This window comes from Drosophila gunungcola, chromosome 3R, assembly GCF_025200985.1.
Source record: "Drosophila gunungcola strain Sukarami chromosome 3R, Dgunungcola_SK_2, whole genome shotgun sequence".
NCBI lineage: Eukaryota > Metazoa > Arthropoda > Insecta > Diptera > Drosophilidae > Drosophila > Drosophila gunungcola.
Genome location: NC_069139.1, coordinates 322,780 through 349,006, shown reverse-complemented (window position 1 = coordinate 349,006; position 26,227 = coordinate 322,780). Strand labels below are relative to the sequence as shown.

Below are 26,227 nucleotides of genomic sequence, written 5' to 3'. Positions count from 1 at the left end.
CAAATTTCATCTCAAATAATGCCGCTAAGGCAGTAGCAACAACTAAGCAATTAATTTATTTCAGCTATGTGGCACTTTGAATAGCGGGAAAAAATACAAGCCAAGTAGTAAATGGCCTGGCAGGCAGCCAGATCGGATCAAACCTGTTGAATCGCGGACCCAGAACACCGGGCAGTTCCCCTTAGACAGAGAGGGCTTAGCCAAGCTAGTATTTTATACCAGATACTCGTATACTCTCGTTAGCCCCTGGAACCTGCCGTGTTTCACAAGGCAATGCAAATTATCTGGTTACAGTTCAGGGTTTAACAATGAAGGGGTGGGGGTACTAGGCAACCAAGGGATGCATTTGAATCGCCCTGCTGAATCATTTCGACGGTGATTCATGTCGATAACAAAAGTTATAGTATCTGGGTTCTAGCGAAATTAGTTTCTAAACTAACATGCGCATGCAATGGTGTGCAGGAAAAGAATAAGGGAAAATATATACAATTAAATATTATTTTTTCCTTTTCTTGAAAAGGAAACAAAATTTACTTGTATTAAAAGTTAGAGGAAACGTATGAGAAAGACTCAGTACTAACTTATATATTCGTTCTATTCTTATTTGTTTCTTACCTATTTAATTAAAATTCGAAAACGTTGTCCCGAGGAAAATTTCTTAGGCAGAAGCGATTAATACTGGTAATTGCTTCCCTAGTCACGATAATCTCAGACGTTGGAAACTGTTCCCGTTTCCCAAAAACACACTTTTGATTGACGATCATTCCCATAGAAGCCTAATGGTCCTTCAAATAGGCACTCGGGAAACGCCCTACGCTTGGGGGTTACCCAAAATGCAACCTACTCCCAAAGGTCGAGATCTCGAAACCCGACAGGCAGTTGACGAGTGGGCTACGTATGCCACGGCACACGAAAAAAAACAAGCACTCCGATTTTTTTTTATTAATTTATTTTTAAGGCTTCATCCTAACGCTACAAGCCTTAAGCTTCTGAATCAGTGCGCTAGGCATAAATAGTTACAAAATAATAACATTCTTGTCTTTAATAAAAACTGAAACGAAAAATAAATAAATAAACTATTTAATTAAAAAATCAATTCAGAAAAAAGTACAAGTACGTTTGGAACTTCCTAAAAAAATGAGGCTAAATACGTTTAACCAATTATGTATATAGGAATTTATCCTCAAATTTGTTTATGAAATACCAAGCTTGTGGCTTGTGGCTTTATGTACAACTTAAGAGAAAGTTGGATGGTAAGCAAAGTACCACTTACATTTATAAAGAAATTAAAAAAAGGCCAAAAACGAAGACCTTTTTGGGGTAAAGGCAATTATATAAAGGATATTTTATATATTTAAATATTTTAAAAACGAAAAATTTCCTCAATAAGCAAAACAAAAATAGTATCTTAAATATTTTCTCAGTGCAGGGTAACCCCAGCAACAATTATTCAACTTAAAGTCAGTGCAGTGGGGAAAATATCGAATCATTTCGATTTTAGTAAGAAGCGCGCGCGCAATCGTTTTCTAAAGAGGGTGTACAGTGGAGGTTGGGAGGAGGTTGAGTGATCAAGAGTCGAGCATACCTGGCACGCTTTTCCGATCAAACCAGTTTTCCGTAATGGCTGGCATTTGGAATTAGTTACCGTCGATGCATTGCTGCACTTGGAATGTGCAAAGCCACAAATTCCCGCGACACGTCCCTTGTCTCCGTATCGCCCCCAGAATGGAGAGTTGACTATTTTTAGCATTCGGCAGAACTTCATTAAAATGCAATCAATTGGCAAGTGCAGCGGGTTAAAAACAAACAAACAGAAGCCACCCACTCTCTCTCTCTTTCTGCCTCTCCCTCTCTCTTTGGGGAGGTCGGAGATGGATAGAGAGTATTTATGCTGACAGAGCAGAAGATGGGGCAAAACAAGAACAGAAGAAGAAGAAGCCGCTGCGTCGGCAGAATGGAAACGAGGACGACCAAACTGCATTGTTGTCATATTTCGTAATACGCTGATGTAGCAGTGTAGAGTGAAGAGGGGGGTGGTGAAGCATCAGTGAGAAAGAGCGAGAGCACAGGAGACTTGATTTCAACACAAGCTTATCAGCGAGAGATTGGAAGAACGAGAAGGAGAGAGCGTTAGGGTAGAGCGCCAACGCAGCGGTGAAATGTAAAGTTGGGGCTGCTCTCTGTCGCTCGCTCTCTCGTTTTCTGCCGGCAGTGACTGCGCTGCGCTCTTAAACACTTGGAGCCCCATTCAAAAGCTTGCTTCTTGCCATTTCATCTGCTCATCCGTCCACATCCACTTGCGCTTTTTCAACGCGAGCAATAAGAAAATACCGCCGCCCACTACCACTAACAATTCCCGTCATCCATACTCCACGATTCACAGCTCAGTTCGTGTCGTTTGATCAAAGCTTTCGGTAAGGCTTCAGCTCCGCTTCGTGTATCCACCTTTAAAGCTCTCTTTAGCGCCTCTCGCTCTCTCTTTTTTTGGGAGCGGAGCTCAGGGACAACAAATGTAGTAAAATGGCTTCTGCGTCGACGTCGACATCCCTTCCGTTTCATTTCTGATTGGAGGTTCGTGCGCGGCGTTTCCTCAGCTGTTTTCGTGTTGCCTTTTTGCCTGTTTGGTGTGTATTCCGCTTTCGGCCCCGTGTTCACCTCGTTTGCCAATTACGTGTAATCAACAACAGAAGAAGAAACAGATATAACAACAAGTGATTTCGAGTGTTGCAAGCCTTCTTCCGCTGAAGAAACCGCAAAACGGATTACCAAGAATCTTCGTAGAATTGGTAAGTGTTGAGATTTTCCACGGAACTCGGTCGAGGATCGTTATGATTTTGATTTCCAGAAAGGTCGAAGTATCGAATTCTTAGTCTTCTCGTAAAGATTTACCAATATACTTTCGAATGATTTTTTTTATAAATGTTCATTAGGAGTTGAAAGATATATGGTTAAACATTGTAGAGTCTTTGAAATACTAAAATACTATTTTTTTTTTTTTTGAGAATTAAAAAAAAGGTCACAAACGATTAATAATTTTTAAGATTTTTTTTCATTACACCATGAAACTCAAATTATTACAATATAACGAAACTACTCAAAAATGTTCTTTCATTTTTTTCCAAAGAATTTCGATAAAGATTTTAATGAGTTTGATGAGCAATACGACGTCCGCTAACTTTTAATTTAAGATTGGTTGCCAGCTAAGCTTTATTAAAATCGGCCTAGGGTCGTGTTGGGGATCTAGTAGAATCCAAAGCCTCGTAGATACATTTGCTTCTAACAATCTGCCGCACACAAGCTCAGTATCACCAGCACCAACACACGTAAAGGCTACGCCTTTTGGAAAGGCACTGTTTACATCCGACATTTATAGACATACTGGTACAGATACAGACACACTCACATCTACGTATATGATACATGGATAGTAATGCCACCGCACTACTTAACAGATACTAGATACATAGATACGTACGTCCGCCGCTTATTTGTCGGTCGTGCTTCAGTGATCTCTGTCATTTGCACTCGCCCATTTCCTTTTTTATCCCACACTTCCACGTCCAGTCGCCGGCCGCACCCCTTTCGATCAGCCTTACAGTTTCATGGGTCGCATTCAGTGACTTCCAGTGACATCCAGTGGCTTCCAGTGTCTGGAACATATATGATCCCGCTAACGATTTTGTGAATGAACTGATTGAATAGTGAGTATGTGAGCAAGTGAAGATGAATCAGATACATAATTGATTTCTGGGTATTTTGGGCTACAACGTTATTAGCTGATTAGCTTCATTGGTTAAGCTGGTCGGGCGACAACTCTGCACCTGCAACTGTGCGAAAAGCAAAAAATTCAATTATGCAAATATACATAAATTCCATTCGAGATCAGAGCCCAAAATCCCAATCTCCCTCTCTGATCTGCATTTGTTTTTGTCTTGGGTGGATTATTTGTTACTTCTGTCATTTTTTTTCGCTAACCCACTTCACACTGTGGTAGCGCAACAACAAAAATCATGAATTATTATTTTGCATTGGCGCAAAAAGGAAACGAATGCCAAGTCTCTGATCGCACATAAATTTTGCGGTTGTTTTGTTAATGAAACGACAAGAGCAACAGCTATTTCTCTCTTTACTATATTTTCCGCTCTTTGCGAAAGCTTTTTTCTGTTTGTTTGCCGACACACACTCGTAAACACCTTGCGCACAGTTGAAATTATGCTCAAATTATAACTGTTGTTCAGCCGGCGATCGAAACAGTTAAAGCAGCAAAGAAAGAGGGAAAAGAGAAAGAAGATAGCATGAGTAACAAAAGCCAACCTGGTCGAAGCATTTACATTGTTGTTGTTGGTAAAAACCTAAAATACAATCGAAACAGTAAAAGTCCACGCGGCGTATACGCAATAACAGAGGGGGCACAAGAAAGGGAGAGGGAGAACTCTCTTCTGGGCACCCTGTCTCACTGTTCCTTAAACACACAGAGAAAAATGTATTTATTCTGTAAAACTAAGAGTAAGAAGAAAATCAATTACAAAGCAAAATAAGAACAGCATGTTTGGAATGAAATTAATAATTTAAATAAATATTTTACATTACTAAGCGGACCGAAATGCTTCTATTTTAATAACTATATCATAATCTTTGATTAAATAATTTTGTATCAAGTTAAGCAGTTATAAATATTTAAATAACAATTTCTCTTCAAGCTAAAGAATATTGAATTTTGTTCTGTATTTAAGTTTCTTGTCTTTTGAGCCGATTTCCTGCCCTTTCTACCGTATTCACCAATTCCTCGAAACCAAATTCGCACAATACATATCATGATTATTGTTATTTAGAATGATTTAATATTTATTTATTTCATTTGCAAGCACCAGCTGCCAGGCTAAATAAATGTCTGTTGCCTGCTGTTTCCCCGTGTGGTTCTCATTTCCTTAGCTCCACCCGATCCTCCTGTTAATATTTTGGGACATCTGGCGTTTTATGAAATGCTGGCTGAATGCATTTCTGATTTGTATCACGTTCCCAAAGAATGCCAGGTATTTCGCTTTCGGGTATCTGCTGCCCCGATTGTCCATCCTGAAAGTGCACAAGTCGCGCAAGTCGCGCGTGTACCCCATATATCTCCTTTTTTAATTAGCAATCTGCACAAAAACTCCGACTACTGCAAAAACCTAAATTAAAAGTGGAACACAAACAAAAACAGCTCAAAAGTCAGCCAAAAAATGAGGAATCAACAAAAAATACAAAAAAACAGAAAAGGTCAGTGACCAAAATATGTTTTGTAACTTAGGCAGAAATCTTCACGAAAAGAGAATGGGACAAAAAACTGGGCAAAAGACAGAAGCCAAACGGCAGTGTTAACTCTTTGGACTCCGGATATAGTTACCGTTGCTCGAAGTATCAACATTTTGATTTGTGTTACATTTTATTACATACGCAACTTTTACATGAAACTATTGGGAAATTTTTTAAAATTAAGTAAACTCTTCTACGAAAATAATTTCCTTAAATTTCTTTGACTTTACAATTTTTATAAGATAACGGTTTAAAACAACGACTCAAAAGCGTAGTTCTGTATTATTAAGCCCTTCATACAATTACAAACAAAAATTAAAAAATTGAGAAGTTACAATTTTTGTTTAATTTTTTTAATATTTCGATTGCTCTCATGGGAGCCTTATGATATAATCGTCCGATGTTGATCAAATGTTAACCGTATTTTTAAAATAATAAGCAATCACTAAATGTCGAAGAACTATACAAAAAGATTGAAAAACAGCAAAATTGAATTTTTCCCGATTGTTCCTATGGGAGCTTTATGATATAGTCGTCCTATCCAGCTCGTTGCGACTTATTTCGTGCCTTAAAACTGAGAGACAGACAGGCGGACGGACAGACGGGCATGTTTATATCGACTCTCCTAGTGATGCTGATCAAGAATATATATACATTTTAGGGTCGGAAATTTCTCTCTCACTGCGTTGCAAACTTCTGACTGAAATTATAATACCCTTTGCGAGGGTATAAAAATATAATATATAGCTATTATTTCTACCCCTTACGAATAAAAGATAAGTTGATACCAGCTGACTACAGACAACTGAACTATAAAAGACCTAAGGATTTTGGTGATTTTTCGGTCGTAAACACGTGGTTTCACAATTTTCCTCTGCTGTCTGCAGTTATTTATTTTTTTAAGTACCGTTTTTAAGCCTTTTTTGCTTGCTTTACAAACAGACATACATACGCATGCACTTTAATTCAATTAACGAGGTCCATGTCGCTGCCGGCGCAGCTCAATGTCCGCATCAAGTATACGCCCTGTGGTGCCTTAAAACTGAAAAATCACTCACCCACACATTCGGCCATGCATACATATATGTACATACATTTGCCAGCCGTTTCCTATTTTGCATTCTCCAATGAACGGACAGCGAAAAAACAAAAAGGAGAGCGGATGGCCAGGCATCCGACTTAAGGCTGCAAATATTATAGTACACTGATGTGGTTGTGTTTGTCGGGGAAAAAGGCAACATCGGCGAAAAGAAATAAACACACAGAAATAAGCAACTACGAAATGCAAATGAAATGTAATTGAAAGCGACGCAGCCGCCGTCGCTGCTACCCTTAAGCTTTGCCAGGGGACATTGTCCGTTTGTCCGTTTGTGGGAAGGCGACTGGGGATTGCGGATTGCGTATAGGGGACACCAAACAGGCACAGTGGTGTTTTAATATATGATTGCTTGAAAAATAAACTATCACCAAAGTCCTGATTAAATGGCTATATACTTTTCCCTCTTTGGAAAAGGTGTGTATTAAATTCGGATTGATTGGTATTGAGTTACACTTGTAGCTTGTAATCAATATATTTCAAGTAATTAACTAATTCAGACAAAGGATGCTTGAGGCTAGCAGGGATGATTTAGGAAATAGGAGGCATATATATAATAAAGATAATATGATTGTCTATATTTCTTTTGCTACCCACACAATCCTTGTTGCTCATAATTATCGCTTTTGCCCCACTGTTCCTCTGACAGGCATGCAAAGAGCACATGACAATTCGAAAAGCTGTGTGTATATTTTAATCCTCTCAAAGAGGATTTTTCAATTGCGGCCGCCGCTGTTGGGGCCATTTGCACACGACACCAACAATACGCTTGTGAAGGGGGAAGGCGGGATAGGGGGTGTATTGGTGGGAGGGAGATCGGCGAACGCAAAGGCAGAAAGCGAGAAGTGAGCAGAGATGTTTTCCTCGTACCCTCCAAGGAGCGCAGACGAGAAAAGTCACCTCTAAAGAAGCAAGCACATTGGTATCCCCACAGATACGCACAGATACTAAAGCACACACAGAAACAAATCACATACAGATACAAACCAACACACACACAGATACTCAAGCACGCAGACGGACAGTGCGCGATAAGCTTAATTGAGTGCGCAGCGATGGGTGGAAGGAGGAGGCGAGCCAGAAAAGGGGAAGGAGAAACAGGAGGTGGAGGGTCTGGGGATGACACACACACACTCAGCATTATCACACTCACTCACACTAACACGCGCCAGGAGAGCAAGGAGAACGCTGAAAAAATAAAAAGTGAAATATTTACGCAGTTGCCGCGCTGACACCGACGCCGGCAGAGACAGCGTCTTGAGGCAGAGACCCGCGTAACGCACGAAGAGAAAGCAGCACTCACTGCGTACTGTTATTTCTGTACTACCGCAAACCCCTTTTTCAACATCCTAGCAAGGGGATATTCAAGTACAAAAAAGCATAAGATACTGGTAACACAAAATTCAAAGCAGAGAATTAGGTAAAAAATTTAGATAAATGAAAAGTATATATGTATATACATATATATTTATTTACTTCCATGCCTATTTACCTAAAATATGACTTTTAAAAAATAATACAAAAAACAGAATCATAGCAAGAGTATCACTAATCCCGTAATCCCATAAATATTAGGTAAATTTACGTTATTTGGCCTTTGGCTTTCATTTCCTTTGTTTGTTGCTGTTGTCAAGGCGATTTAAAACGTACGATCCCTCTCCTTTAAGTCCCCAAATTTCCTCTCTTTTAAAAGGCTCAATTTAGCTTTGGATTGGATCGATAAGACTTCATGGGGTTATGGAAAGGGTCAGCTTTTTTTTAAAGTTTCGTCAGGGGATTGCTAACAGAATCCCGCAATTGGGTCAGTTTATAAATATCCGCACCAAATTTTCTAGCTTCCATTGACGGCGCCAGGAAGAAGGCCCATCCACAAAATTGTCGGGGGTAAAACACCAAAAACAAAACGAAGAGACAAACAAAATTCTACCAAAATAGGTGCTTGTAATATTAAATATTACTTTATTCAAAAGATAACTTCAGAGCATGTTTTTAATTTGTAAGCAAAAAATAGTTCGTATTTATTTAGCCTTTAATAACGGATTGAAATTAGAATATGTTAATTATTCCTCAATTGTGACTATCAAATCATACAGCTCCCGGTTTTGGAAAAAAAATGTTTTTTATTACACAAAACGTTTTCTGTTTTCTAAAAGCCCAAACAAACACATGTGCTCCTAATTTGTATTGCTCTCGCTCTCCTTTTTTCGTTGTTATCGCAGAAAACCGATGAAAGCTTTTTCGGCCTGCGTAAGAATCCGAAATTCTCGGAGCTCCTAGAAAAAGAGCAATCGGGCATGAATCATGAGCGGCAAGGCCCCTGGAGCTGGTGCCTTTATCTGCAATGTCCCAATGACCAAAGTACATGCATGTGTACACACTGCTTTCGTGGCGGTACTTCCTTCGTCCGTCTTATCAGTAAACATGCGCTTGGGAGAACTACAAACATATACGAAACGGACAGCAAAACATACCCTCTAGAATTTGTTTCCGAAATCACGAAACCAGGAACCGCACATCCAGTCACTTTCTTAATAAATTCATTGCTTTCGTTGTTTCTTCTTCATTATTTATTGAATATTTCGCAATTATTAACGTCTTTTGAGGGTTTGTTGGTGGTTGTATGGTGGCCATGTGGCGAGCGGTGGCGGATCGTCGAGTGCCACCCAAGTGTGTCAGTGCGAGTGCTGCGGAACTTTCCCCGTCCGCCGGTGACCCGCATTTCAAATGTCTAAATTAAGGACACCGCCATAAAAAGCTCTGCGAACGCGAGGGCAACTGACTGAGGGGCCGCATGTGTGGGTCGAGGCGTGAAGCGGTCGCAGCTACAAAAGCAAAAAGCAGGCATAGATCAATAATGCTGCGACCAGGGGCGCTGGGAACGGAGTGTTCCAAAATGGGGAAGGAGTGTTGCAAGATAGTCGAGGAGAGACGCCCTTCTATGGCGCTGCTATGAGTGGCTGCATTTTTTGACTGACAAATACCAGCCGAAAAACGATTTGGTAATCAACGGCCCAAACAAGTCTTCAAGTATTTTGGTCTCCGTCTACAGTTGGTTTAAAAGATCCAAAAACAAGTAAACATACAGAAAGAAAAATATTGAGCAGCAACATTCCCTTAAGCAAAATTTAATTTTTTAGTAAATATGCACAAATATTAATTTGATTTTGAGAATGATTGATGATTTTGAGAATGAGATCAAGTTGAATGCCTTGTTAAAAATGTATTTCTTTTAATAAATATTAAACTGTCAAAAAATAAACACAAGGTCCTATTTTCTCATGTCTAAAAAATATACCTACAAATAAAAAAACGGTGGTATATTTTTCATTTTGTAAAAAAAAGAACAATAATTTTTTGTATAACGATGGCTACAAATCAGTCAATGGGAGTCGAAGATTCCCAGCTTTCAGATCCCGTCGGTCGCCTAGGTGAGCTCACCCAGCCGAGGGCAACTAGCTTTCCCCCGATCTCCCACAAAAACCGCCCCCATCGCTTCCCTTGATTCTTCTCCCCCTACTGATTTTATAGTTGACTTGCCGAAGAGCATAGCGATTCTTTGTTGTTTTCGATGGCAATCACTCCTCCGCAAATGTTTGCCTTATATGATTGGAACCAGTACAGATATACGTATATCGAATGTGTTACAGACATGCGGTTATGTATTTGTGGGGACGTTGCTATTTTTGCTATTACACGCACAATGGGACAAGCACACAAGTCTATAAATTTTCGGTTGCTAACGACCAATTTTCGAAGCTCTTGATAATGGTTAATAATTAAAAAAAAATTATACGGGTATTACCTATACAACATTTAAATTTTTCAAATACAGCCAAATTGTGCATTTTCGATTCTGTAATACTTGGGAGGAATACTAGATTTAAATTGAATTCAAGTATTTCTAAATTTAGAAAAGGAAGTTCATTTCATCAACCAAATTTCAAATAACTAATAAAAAAAAAACAATTCTGCATTCGAAATCAGGTTTGAACGACAAGCGTTAAGAAAAACAAATGTCTTTTCGAAATGTCAATAAATTAGTTTACTTATGAAGGTATCGATTAATGGATACTTTATTGAATTTATGTTCAAACAATCAATTAATAACGAATCGACAATACTTTGTTGCTTTTTTTTAGATATTAGATGTTTTCAATATGTTTTAAAATATATAAATATAAACACATACATACTAGCTAATGGCTTTAAATGGTTTTGTATCAATATTCTTGCCCAATTATAAACAAATTGTGATACAAAATTTCGAAAGATCTCCATGGTGCGGGGTTTCCTCTATGGCGTGTCTATTATTTAATTTCTCTATGAATGAAATACATAATTCACAAATTTATATACACATGCACCGGAACATGTTGGTGGGTGGGTGTTTTGTGTGTGTGTGTGTAATAACCTCAGTTTCACTTGAATGACAATTTTGAAACTTATGGAGTACTTGGTCCAAAACCCAGCGACCTACAATATAAGTATTGCTGTGGCATTAACAACGGCACCCCTCGAAAATACCCTTTCTCTTTGGGGGGCTTACGTGCTTGGCTGCTAACCTTTTTTTCCGTTTGCGTTTTCATTTTATCCGTTTCTGTTTTTGTTATGCTTTAAGCCAAGCTTTTTCTTTTGGGTGCCTACGTGCAAAGGAATTTTACACTTGGCGAACAAAGGCGCAGAAAGCGCTAGAAACCGCCGGAGAAACAAAAACAACAACGGGACTTTATGACAGCCAGCGTCGTCGATAGAAAACGAAGTGGGGAGAATTGCTAGGCAGAGATGAGAGTGGAGAGACTGAAGAGAGTGGGGCCAAGGGAGCAGGAGAGTTATGCATGTAACCAAACAAAAGTACGAAGAGTCGAGCTTCCCAACGGCGACAATTTGTGTGCTAAGGAGAAGCGCCAAAATGAGAGGAGCAGAGCCGCGAAGAGAGGAACCCCATTACAAGAATTATACACTGGGAAAACTGAGCCTTTAAATACGTTTAATTTCTAATTTACATCCAATTTAGATATTATTTTGTTAAGTGAAATGAAAATTGTCATTTCATATAAAAAATTTTCAAATGAAGACTTAATCGCAATTTTTTCGGCGTAAAAGGAGGGACTTGGAAGGTTTTTTTTTTTAGACACGACGATCGGCGGAAGGAAGGCGTTAAGGGGAGTGGGAAGGAGTTAAAAGAGAGGGGCAAGAGGGAAACCAGACGAGCGGCACATGTGTTTGGTGCCAACCTGCGATACCTGTTCCGCCGTTGGCATCGATGGAACACCAGAATCCGGCCACATAGCTAGCAGCTAGCAGCAGTTACTCAGCTAGTCAGTCATCAACACATACTCACGCACACTGATACTACCTACACAAGACAGCGTTAGGAGAACTAACGTATATATATATTTCTCTCTGGGCCAACCAGTGGCTTTTGCTGTTTACACGGCACAAATAGCGCTAGAGGAAACCAAAAAAAAACCAAAAGCCCCCTTTACTCTTATATCCCCCTCGCTCTTACGCACAATAGAAGGGGGAGAAGGAGGAGATGGAGTGGGGGTGCACACGCATTTAGAAATCACAGGCTCTGGTGGTTTTCGGTTGACTCGGTGGCTCAGTTCGCTGCATTTTCACATATTTCGATATATTGCGAGGGCGACGATTGTGATTGTGTGGGCCACATGTGCCAAATGTCACGCACACACAGTCATACAAATACATAGTATATAGTATGTCCACCGCCAGACAAGACTTCAACCACAACAACAAGTAACAAGACAGCTAGAGCCAGAAACCCACTTTAAGCTGAAGATATTGGGTAACAATTTGCAACCACTGAGATCCAAAGGGTCGCCTAAAATAAACATGATCAGTAGAAAATATACAATACCCTTCTGAAAGGAATCAGTATGAAGATCAATAGTTAAGATCTTCAGCTTTGAATGTCTAGAGCAGAAATTGGTAAATGGTCGTACATTTTTACAGGAACTTAAAAAAAAAGTAATGATATACTTTGATATAAGAAAAGGATTGATATTATTTTGTTCTGGCTCTAGATTAAGTTTAAGAACGTATCAAAGAATGGGAATGACGATTTCCATTTTCTTCTTAAATTAAAAACAAGACACACACTGGGAAAATTCATTCATTATAATTGGCCATCCTCCCTTATTGTCTACCACTCTTCAAACGGGTCTTCCTCTCTCAAATGTATAAATTCCGTTTTCAGTCTAAGCCGAAATTGAAATTTCAACATCATCGTGGTCTTTGGGAGAAGAAGTGGAGGCATCTTTAATTTGTGAGCCCTGTCACCGATTATACTTTCAACCTCCGCTCTCGCTAACATACCGCTCGGATGGAACTATTGTTGTAACTCTTTGCTGATAAAATTCAAGCAGGAGAGCAGCCCCCGCTTTCGCTCCTATTTTGGGAAGAACTGAGAGGATGTCATAGAGCGGTTTTTATACGTATAAGACCAGCGACTGATTAGAATAGCAACTACAATGGCGACGGAACTAGCACCACTACCTACACGACCAGCACTATTACACAGGAACAAATGTTGCCTTGTGAGGATCACTCTGATGATTCATACATATATATATTGTTTAACATTTTGTTCAGTTAATATACTTAACTAATTGTTATATAAAATGTAGTTTAAAAGAACTAGAATCCTCTCGATTGGTAAAATTTTGATATTTTAGAATAGTTCTTTCATGTTAATTAAGATTGCAATGTCGCAATAATTTTATAATCTTTTTAATTTGATATGACATAAAAGTATTCCAACCACTTAGATTATTTATTAAAATTTGACTTAATTTAATATATTTCCTTCAGAATAACTCCTGAAACGAATTGATTTGATATGTTATGCGCGATCCTAAAGTAACGACCCTACTTCCTAACCACATTGAACTTTAGTCCCATTTTTCTCCGTGCAGCTACACATACATAGACCGACAGTCGGAGTCAGAGTTTCAATCCCCGGCAAAGCTCCACAAAAGCCACTCAAAAGTGGAAAAAATTAAACAGACTGAAAAAAATACAAAACACACCACCAACAACACGCAATAGGGCAAGGCAAACAACAACAGCGGCAGCGGCGTTGACGTCGACTGCGACGTTGGCAGAGAAACAGCAACAGGAATTTACGATTCAGTGACTACCTTATTGTTGGTGTAGTTTTCTAGCTTGTGTGTGTGTGTGTGTGTGTGTGCATTTGTTGCTTTTTCACCTGGGCAGGGGAGCTCTGTACTTGTGTGTGAGAGCCTATTAGGCGAAACGATCGTTTCCGTTGCAAGGGGAAAAAGTGGGGAGGGGAGGACTGTTTTTGTTGTTGCTGCCGTTACGCCTTCAGCAAGTTAATAATAGACAACAACAAAATACCCACCAAGGTGTGTAGGATAAAAAAATACTTGAACAAATTATAAAAATAGAGAGGGAACTTTGCTCAAAGCTCGCTGCTTAGGATCTCAGTTCCAATCGCTTTAAACCACACTGACACTCCACTTGTAGAATTTACAGCCCGCTTACGTAATCCCTCGCCTAAAAAAACATCAGACGAACCACGCTCCTGCACACCAACACAAATATCTACAAACAGTGACACATGCCTACGTTGTATGGGAAATGGAGACTACTAAAAAAATGTATTGTTTTATTGTTCTTGTTAACCACTGGGAGAAATGGTGCTCCAAAATGTCAAAAATGTGTTTCAAAATGTTGAACACATACCCGTGTTTAAGTTTTTGCCCTTAGGGTATAGGGCCTGCCCAAGTGCCAAAAAGACAGAAGCCTTCTTAAGAAATAAAAATTTGTTTATTATTTAACTCAACTTAAGAATTCTATAAAAAAAATTCTACAAATAGTATCATTAACGTTTAAATACTGTTTTCCTTTTTAAAATTCCCCAACACATTCCTATTCGATCTATTCAAGTATCCACTATATATCCCACCACGCCTGCGTTGCTGGCTTGTCGCGTTTCCACATGCTTTTCCCATATTTCAGTGGCCTGGAAAACCCCAGTAAAGCTGTGGCCCAACCCCAAAACTGTTCCAATGGAGGCCCAACCCAAAAAGTTGCCCTTACAACAATAACAGCAACAACGACGGTGGCGGGAAAAAAAGCGAGGGAAACAACAAATCATCAACGGTTGCACACCCAAAAGGTCGTTTTTGTTGTTGCTGGCGGTTTCCTAGCTTTTTTCCAGCGCGTTTTTCTTTTTAACCCCGTTTCGCTACCGCGCTTCCCCTCGCATCCCACCCCCCATCGCGTGCAAAGGAAATTAAACATTCGAAAAGTCAAAGGCGCAAGCAAGAGAGCAACACAGTGGCTCTCCGCTAAGGCGCTCTCTCTCTGGTTTGGAGACTTTGGGGACCGATCAAAAACTCTCCCCAAACCGCAGCCCTATTGCCTGTTTGTGTGCGAGTGTGAGTGAGCAAGAGCGTTCCTTTTGAGAGAGGAGGATTTTTAGAGAGTGTTAAGTGTGAAGGAGAAGCAGCGTTGGCAGCAGCGACGTCGACGTCGGGAACACTTGGAGCCCACGGATCGGATCGCCGCTCCGCTCACTCAGCGGATTTAACAGACAATGTTAGGAAAACGTCGAACTAACAGAAGAAACTAACAGAAGAGTCGAAAATTAATCTTTCCCGAGTGAGGACGTGTCGACGGTAAAACGGTAAAACAAGCAAGACGGACGAGAATTGCCGACGCGCGCCCCCCCCCCCTAATTCCGTCTCTCTCTAGCGCCGAGTTGTGAAAATTTCCACAAGTTAAATTTAAATGCAAAAAAAAGTGCAAAGGAAGCAGGCGAAATAGCGAATAGTAAATTCAGTTTTACAACTGCGGGCAGAGCATTAGTACCCCCTTAATGTGAAATGTTTACCAGAGAAACAAAAAATATTTTTATAAAATAATTGAAAAATTACTCACATTTTGAAAGGAAAAGAAGGCTGAAAAGGTGCTTGTGATATTTTTCATGCTAAACGCACCATTTAATTATAATATCTAGAATTTAATAAGTCCCTAAAAAGCGATGATTTACTAAGTTATTTTAATTAACTAAAATTCCAGATAACATTTAAACTTATAAAAAGTGATTTAAAAGATAATTAAGTTCCGAAAAAAATAATTTTGTTAAAAAAGTGATAATACGAAATGGCTGTGAAAGTATCTTAGGACTTACAAAATATTGCACATACAGTAAAAAAAATATTTAAAAGTTCAGACTTAATAAAAAAAGTGGCAAGAAGAAGAGAGGAGAAAAAGGTGTATAGTTGTTTAGGACTTACGATATAATCAGTTGAAACTCTGTCTCGCTCGCTCAGTATCTCCTTCTCCCCTTACGCACACATGTATTTTAAAGGGGGTGTAAAACTGAGCGTGTGTGCTGTAAAGTGATCTCCTCTCCGCAGGCAACCGCCCACCCCTAAAAACTTCCGCTCTTATCAGACAGTGTGTGTGTGTGTGCGATGTGTGAGTAAGCAGCGACGTCGGCAGCGCAGTCTGCTTTCTGCGTCGAGGACTCTGACTTACTCACTCTCGCGAGTCTTTCCAGTCTTTCCCGATTCGAATTTTAATCTTTCACGAGTGAGGACGTGTCGACTGGTCCTCTCGCCTGCACTCGCTCTCTTCAAAAAAACACAAAGCGGTAAAAAAAAGAAACCAACTAGTGGCTGAACAACAATACGATTCCATTTAAAAGCCAGCCATAAATGAAAAATACACATATGTATTCGTGCGATCGAGCAGGCGAAAAAAAGCTTTTGCGTTTCTAATGCCACCAGTGTGTGTAATGTGTGTTTGTGTGCGTATGCTGATCTCTCCCTCTCTCTATATTGAATGGTTTCTCAATCGATTTGAACAAGTGCATAAAAACAATAACAATTGCAAACAAACGAAGAGTGTAAAGCATAGACAACAAAATAGAAGCGTAGGAAAACAGAAGCAAACTAAGATTGAAGACTAGGTTTGTGTCAGTGCCAGGAAGACGGAATAGGAATTCCGTGGGCGAATGGGAATGATTTTCAATTAAGTGTACAAAGCAACTGAAACTGGCGTGGCGATAAGATAAGAGCGGCAGCAGCAAATATTTAGCAAGTGGAGGAAGCAAGAGGAAGCGTGGTTTCAAGACAAGGATTTTTTTTGTTGGAATTACGATCGCCGAAAGTGAGATAACGGGGACAAGAAAAAAACGTGCCACGAATGTTCCATGACTTTCCACAGCCACAGCGATTGCCTGCTGAAAACAAGGCTAGTGCGTGTGTCTGTGTGAGCGTTTCAGTTTCCAGTTGGCAGAGGCCTGTAAAGATTTATTGAAGTCTGCCTGTTTATTTGTTGCTCTTCTAGTTCCACACCCTTTGGCATGTTTTCAAGTCGCACAAACACACACAAAGCAACAGCCGCTGTCATTCCAGTCACACTCTCTCTTCTCTTTTACACACATACAAGTCTATAGCTGCAGTGCGTGTGCGTGCCTTGTTGTTGCTGCCTGCCTGCCCATTTGAAACACATTTGAAATTTCCATTTGGGTTTCCTCATTTACTTTTCCTCAACGGGGCCTGCATAATGTGTTCTTCTCTGACCCTTTGGGGTCGACGTCGGCTCTTAAATTAAAATCAATTGGACGCCGGCAGCATGGAAGCTGCGCAGCTTCGAGCTGCAGGACTTTTTTTTTTTTGGAAAAACATACAGTAGAGCTTGGCTAGTTGATCTGTGATCTTGTAAGACATGGCCTAGCTGGTATTTTATATAAAATTATGAGTTTAACAAATTGCCTACATTTTTAACATGTATAATCTATAAACATTCAAATTCCTTGAAATTAAGTTTTTGTGTTTTGTCATGTGCCAAACGACACTACATTTAATAAGTGAAATAGCTAATAGAAAAAATGACTATTGTTACATTTATCTTAAGACTATACCCCTATTAAAGTATTGGATTTCCTTCGATTGCAGCACGCTCTGAAATATATGTTTTAACGGCCCTGAACAGCTGTCAGGCCTCAAGGAAAAACACAGCCCAGGACAATCAAAGGACCTTAGATGTACCCAGGGCATGCAGACAGCCCCACTTGCATGAGTACATAAATCGCGATCGCACACACACTCGCACTCCCCTAGTGACGCAACCACGGCCTTCCAATGAAGATGGCATCCCAACGCTTCTGCCTACGGTGGAACAACCACCAGAGCAACCTGCTGTCCGTCTTTGACCAGCTGCTCCACGCAGAAACCTTCACAGATGTGACGCTGGCCGTCGAGGGTCAATACTTAAAGGCACACAAGGTGGGTGGTGATCTTTAATTTTTAATTTCTTTAATTTATTATGTTTAAAACTTAGTTAAATTAAAACAAAAAACAACTTATATTTAAAATGTAATGAACATTTGAAGTACTTTAAATGCTGCGAAAAGACACAATCTGACAAATTTAACTTAACTAATTAATCTCTACCACGCATTCACAGATGGTTCTATCCGCCTGCAGTCCTTACTTCAATGCACTCTTCGTAAATCACCCGGAAAAGCATCCGATTGTAATACTGAAGGATGTCCCCTACTCGGACATGAAATCTTTGTTGGACTTTATGTACAGAGGCGAGGTCTCAGTGGACCAGGAGCGACTTACCGCATTCCTGCGCGTGGCCGAGAGCCTGCGCATCAAGGGCCTCACCGAGGTCAACGATGACAAACCCTCGCCGGCGGCAGCAGCAGCCGGAGCGGGGACGGGTGCGACGGGTTCCGAAAGCACGCCCACTCCACCCCAGCTGCAGCGCATCCAACCGTACTTGGTGCCGCAACGGAACCGCTCGCAGGCTGGCGGACTGCTGGCTAGTGCCGCCAGCGCCGCCGGAAACACGCCCACTCTGCCTGTGCAGCCTTCGCTGTTGAGCTCGGCCCTGATGCCCAAGCGTAAGAGGGGCAGGCCCCGCAAACTATCAGGCAGCTCGAACGGCACCGGTAACGACTATGACGATTTCGATCGCGAGAACCTGATGAACGACTCCTCCGATCTGGGCAACGGCAAACTGGGCAATGATTCCTTTTCGGGCAACGATGATGGATCCGATGACAACCAACAGAATGCAGGCCACACGGTTGATTTGAATGTGAGTTTAAAGACAGATTTCTTGCTTACCGTTTTGAGGTAACTAATAAATTTGTTTATCTTCTTATCCACAGGAAAGTCGCGATTCTCTACCCCCAAAACGATCAAAGAACGCCAAGGATCATCGCACTGTAAGCCAGCACGAGGACAACAGCACTTCCGGTGAGTCCTCGATACACCAGTACATCAGTATTTCTGCATAGATAGAGCGAACCATTACCTAGCCCTAAGATCATTTGCCTAGTGCTAAGACAAAATGCACCATCAACCAATATCAAAACCTCATTCTTAAGTCGACTCTCATGTGCACCCAGCATGCAAAGACATGTATCGAAAACCAACTCAATCCAATACAGAGCCAGGCTGAAGTCACATATCCACATTCGACCAATCTCATCTGCGAATATCGGAAAAGCTAAAAGGGATTTTACGCATTTCAATTAGTAGAAATCTGAATACAATAAACTCGCGTCGGTACCTCCTCGGTTTAGTGAAAAAATAAAAATGTGAGGAAGTTAAACGAAAATAGTTAAGTGAATTCGCAACGTTCGAGGCATCTTCCGTCTGTCGGCAGGTGAGTGTCCCCAACAACCAGCTAATGCAGTTGATGCCCAAGAAATGCAAATCCACCAGCTGACGAAGAGATTATTGTGAAGTTGAGAATCGGGTTGAGCTCACAGGGATTCATGGCCGACGAGATAAGAATGATCAAGAAACATGTAGTTAACAAAATTGTCAAAATTTACCGCGCTTCAAAAGTCAAGAGTAGAATGTTTATAACTCCAGAAACTAAAAAGAAATCGCCGTCTCTCATACGACCATCATCCATAATGAAATGCTGTTGTCCATTTCCAATCATCTTCCTCTCGAAACCATGCAAAAATTAACCAACATACAACAGAAAAATGATCAACTGAAAAATGTCTTAAGAAACAGAAAAAATTTTCGAAATCGTAACGCGTTGAAAATGGCTTGAAATCCCTATAGCTTTTCCGATCCGATTTGAAACTCTTTCTCTCTCACTCGTTCGCGTCATGTGTTTTGCCTTTCTCTTGCATACATCCTGCACACACATATTTACAACCATATCATAACTGTCATACTAGGTTTATTCGCCTGATATTTGTATAATTAAGTAGTTTTAATAAACTCTAAATACGTTGAATAATTTTTTAATTTATACAACTACGTTTTTAAAAAGTTTTGCAAACAATTCAAAAAACAACCTCAAGTCAAATGGAAACGAAATGCACTTTTAAAAATTAATTAATATATTTTTTTTAAAGCATAACAAAAGAAAAATGTTTTTTTTTTATATATCCTCAAATCCACCTTTGTGAATCAATAAAAAAATATTTGTAAATAATTTACATTTTTTACAACAAGTTTTGGCGAATAAACATAGTATTGGAATACTAGATGGACCTAATTTAACCTATTTATTTAAATACAATTTTTAGATGGAAACGACAGCGACGGCGAAGGATTGGACACATCTTATATGGAACCTCAACTCATGCTGGACGAATACGACGAGCCCGTGGAGTTTAAGTACAACCCGCTCACTGACAACAGCTCGCCCACGCAGGACCAAACGGATGGCAGCCATCTCGACGAGCAGGCGCGTCAGCAGGCCTTCCGCATCGCCGCCCAGCTGAAGCACCGGACGGACACAGCTGCAGCGGCGGCGGCGGGCGGTGTACTCAAGCTTAACATAATCGGGATGGCGGCTGGGGGGGCGCAGGTGAAGAGCATGGTCAGCATACCTAAGTTGACGCCCATTGGCAAGGTCAATGCCGCCTCCACGCCACTGGTATCGCCCGCAGGATCCTCATCCATGGCGTCGGTCAAGCCACGCGTTCAGAAGCGGCCCAAACTGGCCAAACAGAACGGCGATGTTAAGCCGGCCGTGTTTAGCAGCCAGGAATACCTCGACATTTACAACAGCAACGACGGCTTCAAGTTCAAGGCGGCCGGCCTGACCGGCAGCACGCCGAACCTGAGTGCCGGAATGGGAACGCCGTCGGTGAAGACCAAGCTGAATCTGAGCAGCAACGTGGGCGAGGGCGAAGCGGAGGGCTCTGTGAGGGATTACTGCACCAAAGAGGGAGAGCACACGTACCGCTGCAAGGTCTGTTCCCGCGTTTACACGCACATCAGTAACTTCTGCCGGCACTATGTGACCTCGCACAAGCGCAACGTCAAGGTGTACCCGTGTCCCTTTTGCTTCAAGGAGTTTACGCGCAAGGACAACATGACGGCGCACGTGAAGATCATCCATAAGATCGAGAATCCCTCGACGGCGCTGGCCAGCGTGGCGGCAGCGAACTTGGCTGGCCAGCCTCTGGGCGTTTCAGGGTCTTCGACGCCTCCTCCGCCGGATCTAAGTGGCCAAAACTCAAATCAGTCGTTGCCCGCCACCAGCAATGCGCTCTCCACCTCCTCCTCCTCGTCGACGTCATCGTCCAGCGGATCCCTGGGACCGCTGACGGTGTCCACAGCCCCGCCAGCCCCAGCAGCCGCGGCGCAGTAAACTCCGGAGAAAAAAAAATCCTCACTCTAAGCCCAAAAAAGCACACACTCAAAGAATAAGTGGAGGTAGAGGCAGTCGCTAACAATTGGAGAAAGCATATTGCAGCGCCAGGCGCTCTTCGGGGTTAATTTATTGTTGGAAAGGGGAGGAAGCTTTAGAAGTTAAAGTAGATTTTTTGTTGATTTTGTTTTTAGTTTTTACTTTGCTCCGATGGAGTGACGGAAATCTCCAGAGCTAGCAAACGTTTTTATGTTGTGCAATTTACTTCTTCAGTTACAATTACAATTATTTTGTGGACCCCTTTTTAAAGACCCGATCAGAAAGGAATGCTAATCTTATCCTACCAACTACCCCTAAGACTTACGATTATTATTTATCCCTGACCGATCGATGACTGCTTGTCGATCGTTCTTTATTAATTAGCGCGTAGTACAGGACCCAAAATCAATTCATATTTGTGGCTGAAACTTTACAAACCCATCCATTAGGTTGCCTTTTTATTGGACACCAGAGCGGCCTTATAAGCGAAGTGTATCCCCGGACATGAGTTACACTAAAAACCTAAACTAAACCTGCACTTTTAGATAATTAAACTATATATACACACAGATATGTTATACATAATTATATACATAATATATAAAAACATTGAATGGTATGCCTAGATTTAGTTCTATTAATTAATTTATCTTATTCCTATGTTCGATACGCTAATATTAATGCTATGCAAATATCGCAAGCCGAAATCTAAAAACGGAGAAGGAGGAGAATCTATGTAATGTTAATCATGCGAGAGAAGCGCAGATCTACCTTGTTGCCTTCAAATGAAGCTAGTTAAAAGTTAAACCGGGTCTGGGCCAAGGTCGTTTGACCCCCAGCACCCGTCCACACCCTCAAAAATCCGCTCACCCACTCAGTTCCCGCGTAAAATCCGAAACCCGGCGAAAGGTTGAAAATGTTTCGTCGGAATCGTCGAAAAAGTGTAACTACAAATAGAAACCAGCAACAATAGTTGTTATGATGAAGCTAATATTAGTGAGCATAAAGTAAACATAATTTATCATCTATTAAACGATTTATGTTGTATATCGGAGGCTTAAATTATCGCCAAAGAAAATGAGAATGAAAAACAAAAAGAAAAGCTAAACAAAATGCAGTTAAATTCCAACAGTAAGAACACAGCAGCATCAGCAGACCACATAAAACACAGTGTGAAAAGGCAAAATATTGTTGTTAATACGAAACGATCTCCAAACAAAATAAAGCACTTGAAAAGTAGACAACAAGTAATTCCTCAAGTTATGTGAAACGTTCAAATTTGTCGCAATTCTAGAAAAAAAACCCAAAACTGCATAAGAAAACTGACAGAAAAAAAACTGAAACAAAATTAAGCGCAATCAAATAATAAAAAAGCTGCGTACGCTAACTTATTAAATAATTTTTGTTTTTAATTCTTTATATAGTGGTAGCTAGTGCAATTTAGTTAGTAAGCCGCCGTCTCCAAAACACCGACTAATGACCATCGTAAATATATATTTCCACCCAATCGGTCCAATCTTTCAATTTTCTCTTTTGGCGTTATTTTAAACAATCAATTAAACACACCATGAATATTTATTTGTGTGTACACTGTTTGTACTATATTTTACTTTATTTTTAGACCACTTTTTTATATGAATATATATTTACATATATTTTTGCATTCAGCAACTATACACCTTCAGCAATTTTCTCGCTTTAAAAAAAAAAGTCCAAACTCGAAACCTGAAAAAGGAATATAGCTACATAATAGAGAGTCATGCTTTGATGCCCAAAGAAAATGAAAAATAAGAATCGTAATGCAAGGCAAAACTTCCATGTGAAAATGAGAAAATTGTCTGGAATTGTTGGTAAACATGGTTTCCGTTTAAATTAGCTAATTACGAGACACACACTTTACGATATAATTACTTAATAATTACTAAATAGTAAATCACACGCAATATTAATCAAGCAGAACATTTATATATTATCGTTTAAAACTGATCAACAGAAGAAAAATAAAACACACAATGCAAAAAACACCTAAAACAAAATCAGTTCTGAACCACAAAATTGATTGTTTTTTATTTATGTTTCAATGTTGAGGTACTTGGTTACATTTTTGGTAAGAGTTTTTAAATAACTAAGATTTGCAGATTTAACATTTTATTTCTTGATCCAATACTATTTTTATTGAAATCATAAAAGTTGGGAAATCTTTATAAATGTATGAGTTTCGGTCAATTTGTTAGAAAATAAATACATGCAGAAGTTTGCAACGCAATGAAGGTTACATTTCCGATACTATTAAGTGTAAATGTTTTATTTAACATCACAAGACAAGTTGATTTAGCCATGTTCGTCCATTTTTACGAAAAAAAAAGTAGTTTTGAAGCTGTCTGAATGGAACTCTTCTTCAAGACTATAAAAATAATAACTTTGTTGCTCTTACTCTTTTTTACATTTTTGAATTAATTTTATAATATAGCTATATAATATATAGCAACGTCGACAATGTGTTCCTTGGTGGCTATTAAATGAAATGAATTATCTAGTTCTTAATGTATTTTCAATTTCTCTGTTTGCAGTGACTTCTATTCAGGCCACTCCGGAGCTCTCTCAAAGACTCTTCGGCTCCTCGACGACAATTTCTGCAACAGCAGCGGGCGGCATCAACACCACCATCACAGAACCTATTTCTTTGCTGGAGATCAGCGAAAATCGGGACACAACTCCAGTTCACCTGCCCACTATTTTGGGTCTGAAAATTCGCGCCATTAACACCACAACTCCCACCCAGCCGTCATCGCCTCAAACGCCCACAAAATCAAAACCCAAGATCAAGCAGGTAGCAGGAAGCAACAATAGCAACTCGCTGCTTAAGCAACAGCTTCGTGGAGGGGCCAAGGATCCCGAAGTGCCCCCAAGCACCCGGATAACGGGGCCAGTGGTTCCCAACACCACCTTAAATGAAGAGGAACAGACCAAGGAGATGCCGAAAAAAAACCAAGATGAGGTCAACGCCTGCATTGGACTTCAATCCCTGGCCAATGCCGCCGAACAGCAGGCGGCGCAGGTGGCCAACAGCAGTAGCAACCACCTGCATCACCAATTGCTGCTCCACATGGCGGCCAATAACTCCATGCTCAAGTCCGATTATTACCAACACCCGCACAAACAGCAGGAATCTCCTTCAAGCGGTGGGCAATTTTTGGATGATGACATGGACCTGATATGTATTAATGAACAGCAGGACAAAAGCGATGAGCCAGATCACGAGATGCTGACCTTGGCTGATGAAAATGCAGGTCTACCAGGTTATCAGAGTAATACAACGGATGCCACGCCCTCGCAGGAAGATGCCCCTGCCACGGAGACACCAACGGCAGCTCCGCCACTGACATCTAGAAGTGGAAAAAAAGGTGCCAAGCGACCCATTCAACGAAGAAGAGTTCGTCGCAAGGCCCAGTCCACGCTGGACGACCAGGCGGAGCATCTGACGGAGATGTCCGTGCGGGGATTGGATCTCTTCCGATATGCCAGCGTGGTGGAAGGCGTCTATCGCTGCACCGAATGCGCCAAAGAGAACATGCAGAAGACCTTTAAGAACAAGTACAGTTTTCAACGGCACGCCTTTCTCTATCATGAGGGCAAGCATCGCAAGGTCTTCCCGTGTCCTGTGTGCTCCAAAGAGTTCTCGCGGCCGGACAAGATGAAGAACCACCTGAAGATGACGCACGAGAACTTCACGCCACCCAAGGACATCGGGGCCTTTAGTCCTCTAAAATACTTGATCAGTGCAGCAGCTGCTGGAGACATGCATGCCACGATTTATCAGCAGCAGCAGGAGCAGGCCCATTACCAGAGGCAGTTGGCAGAGCAGCTGGAGAAGCAGAACGCCTCCTTTGACAGCCAGGAGGAGAGTTCACTGCTGCTGCCGGATGTAAAACTGGAAAGCGAAGATTTCGAGCAGGGGGATCAGGAGGCTGAACTTAGCGATGGCGGTTTTGAGGCCTCGAATCCAGCGGCAGCTGCGGCCGCCATGCTCAGTCTGCAGCAGGATGTCATCATCAAGAATGAGATACAAATCTCGCCGTCGCCGTCGCCCTCGCCCAATCCGCCCACCTCCTGTGCGGTGGCGGAGGGCAAGTCCTTGGCACTGGCAACCACCGCACAAACAGCAACGTAAAGACTTGGCAGGATAGTAGAGTAATTAGGGGGCTACGAACGCACAACCACGTTATACCTTAAGCATCGAGCTCTGAACTATAGAAGACTTTATATATCTACATAAGCAATCGCGTGGCACTCAAAAACACCAGACTCAAAACAATTTTTTAGTTAAATTCAGTAAGCTAGTTAATGTAAACCTATAAGCAATATTATAACTAGCACCTGCTCCGTCCAGAAAGCCTAATTTAAGCAATAATAGTATTTAATTTTATCTAGATCATAAGCTTTTCCCAATAAGCAACGCGCACACAGTTCAGTGAACTTTAACGACTTTCGGCTTTAATTATACACAATTCGACTGGCGGCCTACTGGATCGCCAAAGTATCCGTAGTGCACAGAACTTTTAGAACTTTTCATTTCCCCTTGTGATTTTGTTGAACCTTTTTATGTAGAACTTTGTTTATTATTTTGTTGTATATAATAGCTATGCATATATTACATATATATAGATTTGTTTAATACTCAAAGTCCGTAGTATAATTTTGTTCATTTCCTTGGCAACAAGCTGGAATCATATGTATTGGCTATTTGTGCAATCATCAAAACAAGTTGGCGGCCGCTAATAAACACGATAGTGCGGTTCTGCGGCCCCAAAAAATGTTGTAGACTTAAAAACTAACTTAAGACCACTTAACTAGGATCTAGGCGTAGTCTTAAGGCAATCTATGCATGTTCCAACGGACAACAAAATGCGCAACGGACTTCCAGTGAAGAAATTAACTGATATTTATACGAAATCCTAATCTGGTATTAAGTAATACAATTTCAACATTTTACTTAATGCAACAACTACGACTTAAAACTAAAGGGCTCAACACTAGATATTATAGTTGCGAATTTAAGCTTACGTTCATTGAAAAAAACAAAAGCGAGTTAATTGAATAAAGTGAAATTTACTGAAATGGTTTTTAAATTGATTTATTTGACAAAAATCTAATATTTAA

General features: G+C 40.8%; 2 protein-coding genes across 7 annotated transcripts in view; one reads left to right on the top strand and one right to left on the bottom strand.

Moving 5' to 3' along the window:
• LOC128266380 (clavesin-2) overlaps positions 1-16,041 on the bottom strand; it is a 50,065-nt gene extending 34,024 nt beyond the window's left edge. Inside the window, exon 1 of the mRNA XM_053002871.1 lies at positions 15,920-16,041. The gene's annotated coding sequence lies outside the window, so the exon portion shown is untranslated. The remainder of the gene's footprint in view (positions 1-15,919) is intronic.
• LOC128266361 (protein tramtrack, beta isoform) lies at positions 1,517-26,185 on the top strand. 6 transcript variants are annotated; one of them, XM_053002838.1, is made up of 6 exons: positions 1,517-2,414; positions 2,464-2,786; positions 17,344-17,673; positions 17,855-18,496; positions 18,570-18,657; positions 23,638-26,185. In XM_053002838.1, exons 3-6 carry the CDS (start codon positions 17,530-17,532, stop codon positions 25,236-25,238), a joined length of 2,475 nt encoding a protein of 824 aa, XP_052858798.1. In that variant the 5' UTR covers positions 1,517-2,414; positions 2,464-2,786; positions 17,344-17,529; the 3' UTR covers positions 25,239-26,185. The 6 variants fall into 6 exon arrangements, with proteins under 6 accessions (XP_052858798.1, XP_052858797.1, XP_052858802.1 ...); XM_053002837.1 differs by having other exon boundaries at positions 1,517-2,786; XM_053002842.1 differs by lacking the exon at positions 23,638-26,185 and adding an exon at positions 19,956-22,169 and having other exon boundaries at positions 2,265-2,786.
• Positions 26,186-26,227: the final 42 nt, after the last annotated feature.